This window comes from Clinocottus analis, unplaced genomic scaffold (genome assembly GCF_023055335.1).
Source record: "Clinocottus analis isolate CAN_PGR_092001 unplaced genomic scaffold, fCliAna1.0.p SCAF_12, whole genome shotgun sequence".
NCBI classification, from domain to species: domain Eukaryota; kingdom Metazoa; phylum Chordata; class Actinopteri; order Perciformes; family Cottidae; genus Clinocottus; species Clinocottus analis.
In genome coordinates, this window is record NW_027175843.1 from 9112840 (window position 1) to 9124356 (window position 11517).

The 11517-nt window shown below is 38.9% G+C and overlaps 1 protein-coding gene across 3 annotated transcripts in view; it reads right to left on the reverse strand.

Annotated features, from left to right (window-relative positions):
* morc3a (MORC family CW-type zinc finger 3a) overlaps positions 1 to 11210 on the reverse strand; it is a 19634-nt gene extending 8424 nt beyond the window's left edge. For all 3 annotated transcript variants that reach the window (XM_068571943.1, XM_068571942.1, XM_068571941.1), the window contains exons 1-13: positions 10956 to 11210; positions 9023 to 9095; positions 7926 to 8058; positions 7494 to 7720; positions 6436 to 6592; positions 5861 to 6005; positions 5639 to 5767; positions 5419 to 5538; positions 5215 to 5312; positions 4943 to 5050; positions 4708 to 4836; positions 368 to 442; positions 167 to 209 (exon numbers count right to left, since the gene is read on the reverse strand). In XM_068571943.1, coding sequence (XP_068428044.1) covers positions 167 to 209; positions 368 to 442; positions 4708 to 4836; positions 4943 to 5050; positions 5215 to 5312; positions 5419 to 5538; positions 5639 to 5767; positions 5861 to 6005; positions 6436 to 6592; positions 7494 to 7720; positions 7926 to 8058; positions 9023 to 9095; positions 10956 to 10994 — 1476 coding nt within the window. In that variant the 5' untranslated portion in view covers positions 10995 to 11210. The remainder of the gene's footprint in view (positions 1 to 166; positions 210 to 367; positions 443 to 4707; positions 4837 to 4942; positions 5051 to 5214; positions 5313 to 5418; positions 5539 to 5638; positions 5768 to 5860; positions 6006 to 6435; positions 6593 to 7493; positions 7721 to 7925; positions 8059 to 9022; positions 9096 to 10955) is intronic.
* Positions 11211 to 11517: the final 307 nt, after the last annotated feature.

An 11517-nucleotide genomic window follows, 5' to 3' on the forward strand; every position in this document is an offset into this window, starting at 1 on the left:
TTATGATGAATAAAAAGATATATATTTTTTATTTTATATTATAATAATTATAATACTCTGTGGGCGGTAGTTTGCCCACCCTTGTGTTAGAGGCACCACATGGAGGACACAACACAAGTATGCAGAGAAATGGCAGGTGATTTAAAGTATGGAATGTGTTTTTTACCTTTTGTCTTTCCTTGTCTTGAATCCTTTTGTTTTCCCTCTCTCTGTATAAAAAAACCCACAGGAGTAAGAGAAGGCAAGTACCTTCCTTTATTATGCTCAGTTAAAGTATTAGGGCTGCTTTTGGCAGCTTAATACAGAAACATGCATTTCTTATTGATTATTCAATTACATTTTGGGGCAAACGTTAAATGGGACTCACTGTTGTTTATAGGTCTTGCAGTACGTAGGCTGATCATCATCTGAGTCCTCAGCCTCCTCCTCCACCTGGCAGCTCCTAGGAGGGCAACATAGATAGAGATTGAGAATATCCAGAGTCTGAGCTGCGTTGGGTTAAACTATTTTGGACAAAATATCTTAATCTCAAGAAGGCTAAGGAAATTTGGCATGCCACCAAAAATTCCCAGCAACTTCTAGAGATGTATGGTGGAGAGCGTCCTTACCAACTAGGGTTGCAAAATTACGGGAATATTTAGAGTTGGAAACTTTCCACAGGAATTAACGGGCATTAACGGGAAACTGGAAATGTTGGGGTAATTTAACTGTATTTACCTTGTCATGAGCATAAATGCAAGCAAACATGTATAATACAACTTTTTGTGAGTAGAACTTTTTTCTTTCATCGAAAGACAAAAACATGTGTCCTACTTTCACTGCTGTAAAAAGTTAGTCTACTGCAGTGATTCTTAACCATAGGGCGACGGCCCACCATTGGGCCGCGAGCGCCACCTAGAGGGCCGCCAAAACTTTCCATTTTTCAGGTGTTTAGCGAGCTCCGATATGCAGAAGAAGACACTCAGCTAGCATCTAGCCTGTAGCGAAAGTTAGAAGTTAAAACGAAAAAATTAAGACGAAAGTGCTGCCGAACGTCTAGATGTTTGTGCAAGTATGTCTTCACGAAGTAAAGCTTTGTGAACGGAGGTAACGAGGTGGATCCCAGAGCCCAGTATGTGGTGTGAGGGCTAACGCTAGCTTTGCTAACGCTAGCTTACGCAGCACTGAAGACTTCAGAGCTAAAGCTGTATCAAAAGACCAAACATACAACGCTCGTGGAAAAGCCGGTGGGATTGTTCACGAGACTAGGGCAATGTACTACAGATGCAGAAAAGGTCTGTCGTGTCACTGACAACTCAAAATGTGCTGTTAAAGCCAGGTTCATTTTCAGCCGCTTATCCGGGGTTGGGTCGCTGTGGCTAAATAAACCAGTATTTCTCCCTCATTACGTCGGTGTTTGACGTACTACAAATACGTCTGTGATCAACACGTTGCGTATACACGTATTTTAGTTTGTTTATTACAAATACATTTATAATCGTGTGCTTGTGTTATTGTTTTCTTGCTTTCCCGCTAGATTTAAGCATAATTGAATTTCTAAACTCTGCGCAGGAAAAAAGGGGGCGGTGTGAAGACCCCTTGGCAGTGTGTGTGTGAGGTTGTTGATGTGCCGGTAGCGGCCCGGGGCCGGACTGAAGACAGCGTGCCTGACACTGACATGAAACATATTCAAACGAGCGGAAAGAGCCAAGGGACACAACATCCGGTTTTCAAAGTAGTGACTGATATGGGTTTGTTCGGAACATTTCTGGCCACATCCAAACATCTTAACTGTACCAGTACGTTTGTGTTTAACATATTACAACATTTCTGTATATCCAGTCCAGAGTAACCAGGAGAGCAAACCGCATCATCAGGGACACAACACAGACTCTTCTCGTTCCTGCCATCAGGCAAACACAACAGGAGTCTGAAGTCCAGAACCAAGAGACTGATGAACACACACACACACACACACACACACACACACACACACACACACACACACACACAGAGTTGAGTGATCAAGGAAATTATGAAAGTAAAAAAGTGTAATGTATAACTATTCTGATTTTTCATGTACAACCATTTTTTTGTATAACTATTAAATTAATATACACTGCCTGGCCAAAAAAAGTCACCTGGATTTAACTACTACTGCCTACTGTACAAGTCTGTGGGGCAGTGCTATGATCTGGGGTTGCTGGTCAGGTCTAGGTTCAGCAACGACCAAGTTCAGCAATGACCAGGTTATTCCATCAATGGATTTTTTTCTTCCTTGATGGCACGGGCACATTTGAAGATGACAATGCCAGGATTCATCGGGCACAAATTGTGAAAGAGTGGTTTAGGAAGCATGAGACATCATTTTCACACATCGAGTCCAGAGCTTAACCCCATTGATAATCTTTGGGATGTGCTGGACAAGGCTTTTTTTTTATCAAAACAATGCCACAGCAAGTGTGTGCCGTAATCAAAGCGAAAGGCGAAATATTAGTGTGTGTGACCTTTTTTTGGCAGTAACTTTTTTTTTTGGGCCAGGTAGTGTATATACCGTTTGGTCTTTATTTCAAGTAAAGTTTGTGATTAGAACATATAAAATGCATAAGTTGCTATGTTTTATAATCTTTTTTTATTATTATGGGTATTGTAAAAAGTTCTCCTATGAAATAGGGTACAGCAGCCAGTGTCACCATATTAGGCAACAAACCCTCAGTTGACCTTAGAGGGAAGAATTAGGATTGACCCTTGAAGAAAAGGAGGAGGGATTAAGTGTGTCTGTGAGGTACAAGAGATGATGCACAGAGAGTGGAAAAAATACTTTTCAACAGATCTCGGTCTGATTAGGATTTTCACCAGATGTCAGATTCTGAGAACACCAGATTCTGAGAAAACAACTTAATAAGCAACTTTACTAGAACAGGATACAAATCATATTCACCCTGTCCCAGCCCTTAGGGGTTGGGGCAGGGCTCTCAGTTAGAGTCTGGAGGACAGGGATCCTAGCTTTAGTCTGGAAGAAACTTATCCTGCACTAGACTGCCAGGCACTCTTCTCCTGATAGCACAACAGAAAAGCGAAAGAGTTTTTTTCACTCGCTCTGAACTTAGTTATTTTTAGGGTCCGAGCGACTGACGTAGTCAGTCCGAGAGGACCCTATTGAAACTGTTAGGGATATTATTTTTTTTCCTCTGATTTTTATTTTTTCACATTGGGCGCCTTTTAAGGGGACTTGTCATACTCCAAAACTCACCATATTTGGACCGCTTGTCAGGTCTGGTGAAAATTACCATCTGGTATAGGCGTAAAAAAAAGTACTGAAAAATGGCACCGTGTCAGGTAGCGAGATCTTGCCTTTCCTGCTCTTTATCATATTATCTATTTATCAATTCATCATATTTTATCATATTTATCTTATCAATACTATTATATTTTTGTGCAATACTGTTATATCTTTTATATTGTGTGCCTTATTTTTTATTTATTCATTTTTTAGTTGAAGTTTATTGTAATTCTGTGTTAGGAGGACCGAGCAAAATAAGCTTTTCATTGTGTAGAATAACTGTCTGATATCTGTGTATATGACAGTAAAAACATCTTGAATCTTGACTCTTGAATAATGCATATATTTGTTTTGGGCACTTCCTTTGGTCAATACATAGAGAAATGTGTCGAAACGTTTTGTATCACACCCTAATCTTGTTAATTTCACCTGCAAATCAAGTTGGAGTCAAATGTATAATTTTGACATTTGATTCAAAAATGTAAATATCCGTTTATGTTACTGGTCATACATGATTTGGAGCTGATCATCCATGCATTTGTATCTTTGCGGTTAGACTATAGTAATAGTTTCTTTTCTTGTCTAAACAAGAAGGAGTTGTCTCGCCTGCAGTTAGTGCAAAAACTCCGCAGCAAGAATTCGGACCCCCACTAATAGGAGGACACACATCTCTCCTATCCTTAAATCTCTCCATTGGCTGCCAGTTTCCTTTAGGATCAATTTTAAAATTCTGGTTTTAACTTTCAGAGCTTTACACGGTCAGGCTCTACCATATATATGTGATTTGATCCAGCCTTACACCTCAACTCGGGCTCTGAGGTCTGTGGATCAAAATCTGTTAATGGTCTCACGCACTCGTTTCCAGACAAGAGGAGACCGTTCTTTCCAGGCTGTTTCCCCCAGGCTTTGGAACGGTCTTCCGCTCTCCCTGTGCTTGATGGAGTCTGTTGACTCCTTTAAAAAGGCAACTAAAGACAGTTTTATTTGTCCAGGCTTTTACTTAATTGTCCTGGGGCTGCTTTGATTGACACTGAGATATTTTGGCCTTTTTTAATTTATTTTAATTTATTTTTTTTAATTTATATGTACTTTTTAACTGTGTATTGTTTATGTTGTTATTATAAAGCGCTTTGTGACTTTGGTCTGCGAAAGGCGCTATACAAATAAAGCTTATTATATTATTATTATTATATTATAACATGTATGGACTTTTTGTGATGAAAAAACTAAAACAAAAGTTTATAGTGTTGTAGTGTAAACAGGTTCTCATAAATTATCTTACAATTATTTTTAACAAATATATTGTAGACTGAGATATCTTTTTTTTACACTAAGTAGACTGTCACTTTTACAAAAAACAGATTGGCATATCTATTCATAGTGGTTTATTTCATCACATAGGATTACAGTTACAACAGTTTTTTTTTTTATATTGCTCTGGTTACCTGAACTGAGGATCGGGGTTCATGCGGCAGTACCATTGATCTGGCAGCTTGTTGCAATCGATCCCATCTGGAAGTTTGCGCCAGTGAGAACAGTCATTACACTGTGCCCAGTTTTGATCTGGGCGCTTCCTGAGGACATAGATAGACACAAGTATCAGAGCATGTCAGAAGCCTAGATGGTTAGACACATATGTGTGTAGAATATATGATGTCAATCACTGCAAAATGTACTAACATGGTATCTTCCACTGGTGTGGTGGCGTTTGGATGCTCTATCTTTCTCCTGTAGCACATTTCATTCCAATACTCCTCCAGCTTGGTCCCCAAACTGATCATAGTTTTCCTGTAAAAAGAAATCACACTTCTGCATTACTGACCCTATGCTGAGAAATAATTCAGTAACATTGTTGATACTTTCCAAATATTGTTTGTGTGCAAGGGTAATGCTGAAACTCACTTCAATCATAATCATGTGATCAAAGCAGAAGTTGGCTTTGGTGCCATTACCTGTACTTATCCGTTTCATCAAAGCTCTGTTTGTTGTGAGTAGGTTCCAGAAAGTGACACTCTATGATCCCAATGACCCCAACACCTTTGTTGTTGGCCTGCAGCAGGCAACGTTTCAGAAACATGAACACTGGTTAATAACATTCGTAAAAACCCATGACGATGTGTACCAAACAAGCAGCTCATCAAAACAACACAACTCACCTTGAGCTGGCAGCCCACGCGCTCGTAGGCTTTGATGAGTCGGTTCTTGTAATACATCATAATGCCATACTGGTCTTTACTTTTGGTGTTATAGCCAAAAGTAATAGGAATACGTTTTTGCTGAAATAATATTTAAGGACAACTCAAGAAACACTCCCTGTGCACATATGAAATGCCTCAAATTAAACATGAGTATCAATACTCTATGAAGAAAGGATACCACGAAAGTGGGATTGTAGTGGTCCTTTCTGATTGAGGCAAGACTTTTAGCAATGAGCTGAGATTTCACGTTTTGACCACGAATGATGATCTGCATCCTCGGCTTCAGGTACAGAATACTGCAATAGGCCTACATCCATTAAAACACAATTATTAATGATGTACTCCTGTATAACTTAATCGTTAAGAATTGTTTGAAGACGTACAATTTACTGCTCCTTACCCGTAGTGAGTAAAAACTCACGGGGATGTTCGAAGTGACCCTGTCTGGATGTTGAGTACTATTCATTTCTACGTAGACATCAGCTGGAATTCGGATATCGTAACGATCGGTATCAAAATCAAAATCAGTTGTTCCAGTAGATGTCCTGTTAAAAACATAATCATATCTTCAAGTCTTTGGATTATCTTGGATTTTTATGGCTAACACTGATTATTCTTTACAGGGAAAAAAAATAATCTGTAACAAACAGAGAATTGCATGCAACACAAGTGTTATTGATAACTAAGTTGAACAACCTTCCTGCTGTTTGCACAGTGGACAAACGGTTGCGCAACAAACAATTCTTACATTTCGATACACACATGTACCTGAATGCTATATATACCTCCAGCTGGACTTTAGTTCATGTTAGTTTCTATAGGAATGATTTTCTGAGAGTTGAATGGTTAGTAGTTAGGGTGTCAACATATCTTCTTCACTGATTGTTGTACAAATCTGAGGCACACACAGGCAGTAGCAATTGGTTTCCAAACTAAAACATAAAACATGCGTTTCTATGTGAGAACTCGACAAACCCTCGGAGATTCCAGATGATAATCCGCGTGCCAGTTTTCTTTGTGGACGAGTTGGAACTGACAGCATCGACCTCAAGAAGCAATTCTTTCTGTGTCTTGAAAGGGGAATATTCCAGGATGTCCTGCAGGCTGGCTTTGTGCTCCTCTTTTACACTGAGTAAAGCCAAAGTTAAGGACAACTTCCAATGACAAATGGAAATATAACAGTCTGGTGCAAGATTGAGAGAAAATGTGCTTCTCCAAAACATGTCAAACTCATGAAAAATCTGTGTATACGTCTACCCAACCCACATGAAATACATTCAAAAAATTACTAACTACAAAAGGACTCATATTAAATTATCTTCCAGACTGACATCAATACGTTAAACTATTTGTGTGGACTTCAGATTTCTCTAGGCCGTGTCTACTACCGAACACTTTACAAAGTACACTGCAATACAGTACACTATAACACAGTGCACTAACATATGTAGTGCACTGTGTTGCTGATAAGCGCTGTATCAAATGGAACACTTACGTTAACCAATTGGCGGAAGTGATGCACGCAAATCTGTTTGCGGCACACGCGAAAATTAAGCCGGAAGTAACGTCCACAAATCTGCTCGCAAAACTAAAACTGACAAAATGAACGCACTTCTTACCCTATTTTTGTCCCTCGTGTTCCCCTTTCTCCAACCTATGTGGAAACTGCGACACCTCCACAATCGCGGCAGGAGGATTTAAATGAATTAATAAAAAGCTGGCGAAATGGCTCCTCCTCTTCCGCTACGTAGCCAAGATAGTGCCCGTTCAGTGCGAGTAGTGTCCATCGCTTTACACTACATTTTTTGACCTTTTGCAGTGCACCATCCGGGTACATTTAGTGCAATGAATTCTGCTGGTTTTGTCAGTGTGGCGCACTAAGCACTCAAAGTCAGGGCTCGAAGTGCGCAAGTGCGTGGTAGTAGACATGGCCTACAACTTCACTGGAGTCTTCATGTAATTGATTCAGTTGACAATTCATGAAATTTTATCAACATGATTCAATGTGCCTCAATGTAGTAGATGAAGGATATATTTGTTTCTCTCTCTCTGTTCAAAGCAGACAATAGGTACACTTATTTGGTTAGCACCAATCTTTTCCAGGTAGGTTTGAGAGAGCATCCCAACGCATGAAGCCTTATCCGACTTGGAGAACACGATGGCGTCCTTGCCAAGTCGCATGGATCCAGACTTGAAACCGTTACCGTACATACCAATTGGCTTTACACCTTTTATAGTAGTCTTGTCACTGTACCCAAAGCTAGAGTAGAGAAACGGATAGATTATTTCATAAGTATATAATTCATGTCCTGGTTTACACATCAATGCAGCATCCTGTACAACATTTGCTTATTCAAACTTTGACGCAATGGGCATTCCGGATGCCAATGTTGGCAGTGCAATGTCATTGTCCAGTGGAACTATTACACATTTTCCTTAATTTCCCCCCGAAAACATAGCAGTACCTGAGCATCTTATGCATTTTTTCATGGTTAAGTCCATTTCCATTATCCATAAAGCTGAGGCATTCATGTCCATGGACCACAGTCTTATCAATCCAGAACTGTTTGGCACTGACATCTGGATCATAGGCATTGTCTGTTCAAAGTAACAATTTAGTTAATTAAATGCAATACTCCACTAGGTGGAGTACTACCTGGCAGCTTTTAGTGCTCGAGTATATGCGCCACATATTTATGGTTTTCTACAGAGCTATCAATAGCCATCTTAAAATAAAACAATAGATGCCAAAGTCAAAATTAAATGTACTCAATAAATACTGCATAATTGTACAACAAAGAAGGCAATGACTTGAGTTTTGTATTGGTAAACTTAAAATTTGAATTACAGATACCAGTGAGACAGGGGAATCAAGCAGGCGCCACGTCTTTAAATAATCCGAAATTTGTTGGTTTTAAAATTTTAAAACTAAATTCCTCCATATTTACATGAAAGTCCTGGGAAATAAACAAAAAAATCTGAGAAAATAATTGTTGAAAACATGTGAAAAGACTGAACTGTTGCATGGTATTAGACTGATAAACTAGTGGTTTTCACAGGGCGGTAAACCAGATTTTATATAATTGCAGATTATTTTTAATCCTTTAAACATGTCTGGGTGGTTACAAACTCATGTTTCTCTGGTGTGATAAACTCAGAGCACATATTTATTTTTCCCTGGACTTTAACAAATAATTTATTAAGTTTTATATGGTGTGTTGACATTACAACACCATTTCATCAAAGGTCATATGTTGGTATTTTAATAAGGCTCTTTTGATGTTACAGCCAGAACATAAAACAACATGGTATAACAAAGTGCTTTGTCATTTTAAAAACCAAAAGAAATAATGTAATTGGATGGGTATTGTTTAATTAATAAAACTAATGCTGCAGACAAGTTGGTTGTTTGTTTGCTGAGAAGAATCTTGTGGATTACTGAGAAAGAAATATTAAATACTTTAAAATATGACATGACATCACTATGTAGTAATATAGAAACTTAAGTTAGACAGCCCATTTCCGTTAAAACTTATAACACAACCATGTGATGATGACTCACCTATGAGCTCAGCGATGGCACTAAAGGGCCAAGTGTGGCTGGTGGAATTTGTATGAAGAAACTTGGGAGAAAGCTGCACGGGGAGCAAATTAAGAGGTATAGAATAGTTAGACTACAACAAAGTGACCTTATTTTCATACATTGACCGGGTGGTTCTCAAACTGTGGGAAGATGCAGATTCTTAAAAAAAGAAGACATTTTTTGAAGAAACCTATATTATTCCCATAATGTGGAAATTATTCTGTGCATTCTACCCATACTTAGTATTGAAGGAGCAGTGTGCTGCTGTGAACCACTGGGGCCTAAGTATCTTGCTCAAGGACACTTTAACAGGCAACTATGTGGAGGACTGGGATCGAACCGGCTACCTTGTGGTATTTCTTTTTTGCCAAATATTAGTTATTTTTTGCACGGATAGAACTCTATTTCCATCGTTCCAACAAAGTGATTGCACATGTTATTAGTTTTTGTCTGATGAAGCAATCTGGTTTACTTGAACGGGATTTCAATTGTCTTTATTTTATTATTTGAAATTGCATGGATGGAGTCACCTAAAATTGGACCATTTTGTTACAATTTTGTTGGGGTTGTGGGGCCCGAACATTGTTCTTCCTCCAAAGTGGGGTGTTACAGAAAAACTTTGAGAACCACTGCATTAACCTATTCAAATTCAATCTAAGTGTCCTTAATCCCTGTATCAGAATCAGAACCGTTTATTTGCCAAGTATGTTTCCAATGTTTACAATAACACACAAAAAGAACATTTAACAATAACACACACAAAGAACATTTAACAATAAGCAGAGTGCAATGAATGGGAGCATGAGTATTTATATTTGAGTAAAGTTTAAAGTTAAAACAAAGTGCATGGAATATAAGTCTTATGTGAAAGTGACAAATGTGTGATAAGCTACGACAAGGAACTATCATTTTGTGGTACGTCGACACTCGGACACACAAAGGGGACATTAAGCGCAGCACAGATGTGATGACCGTTCTGTAACCCAGAGGTTAAAGGTGTTCTGGCACAAATCCTACGCATTTCACATTAAATTTAAGGGTACCGCAGAAGTTTCCAGTTACCAACAGACGAACGCAACTACATTATTTGTTTAAATATTTCTAGGTTTCTCAAACAGAGAATGAGGAGTCAAGTTCATAATATTATGCATTAATCCAGAATAATCTGTAAAATTTCTTAGTTTTTGTAATGTATTGTGAGTTGTTGTATGCCATAACGAATGCACTTTTGAAAATGTGTATTGTATTAAGAGAAACTCTGATGCTAATGATCTGAGAGCTGAGTCATAACACAAATATCTATGTTTGGAAAATGATTGTCTTCTTAATATCTTTTTTTTTTTTGCTCATTTGAAAAGGTATTGAGACTGAAAATGTGGAGAGAAAGAGAACGAGAGTGGGATGTCAAGCAACAAGGGTCCCAAGTCAGAGGACTAGGGGTCAGCATATTTTACTATGAAAGGTTTTACTACTACATAGAAGCAAATGTCTCATGCTGTCTGGGCAGATACAACTGAAACTGAATAAGCGGTAAATATGAATATTATTTTGTATTTGTGTTAACTTTTTTTTCGTTTACCAATATACAACAGTGTCTTCGATAAGACAAGTGATCTGCATGCAGAATCCGAGTAATAACCCATGTGACCTCGAGTTCACTTAAGTTAGTTACGTTCGCGTAAAGAGACGCATAGATCTCTGTATGCAATGAGAGTGTGTGGTAGAGAGTCTGACGTGTTTACAAATGAGCAGTAAATACGTGGTCTACTTTTACTCAACGGGGCTGTTGAAACAGTATGAGTGCGATGTATTTTAACCCTGTCATTCACATAGATAAAGTCGCAGTAGTACAGTTGGCTACCTAATATCACATTGAATGTCACAATTTGTATAAATAGTTTATTCTACTGACCGTGCTCAGCGGGACACCGCGGTCCGTCTGTGCCGCCATCTTTCGGTAACTACGGAAGTCGGAGGCGTTGACGCCACACTGATGGAGAACTACCGACTGTGAGCCGCTCAGATGTCGATGCTCTTCGTTTCCTCTGGTGGAGCCTCGTTCGCTCCTAAAAAGTTGCTGCGTGGTGCGTCAATACAAACAAGTTTGACTTCAGAGTGTGAAATTAACCGGATGTTCCGGCGATTTTCCGCATCCAAGGATGGGCCAGTTAAATCAAGGCTCGGACAACTATTGAGTATCACGCATGCGCAGTGTAGCTGGAGCTTGGATTCAGCCCTCTCTTCTTATATTTCTTGTTTCAGCAAACCAGGTTATATTGGGCATATGGTGATATCCAATACTATGAAGTGTGACATTTAACCTAATTAACTTTCCTTGAACCTCGGGGTCAATAGAGGAGATACTGACTTCTTTAAGTCCGCCTCTCAGCCCTTGGTCCAAACCATACCAAACCATTAAATAACTTTGGATTTGGCTATTCGTGCATTTTTTCAACTTTTAGGAACACATTTTT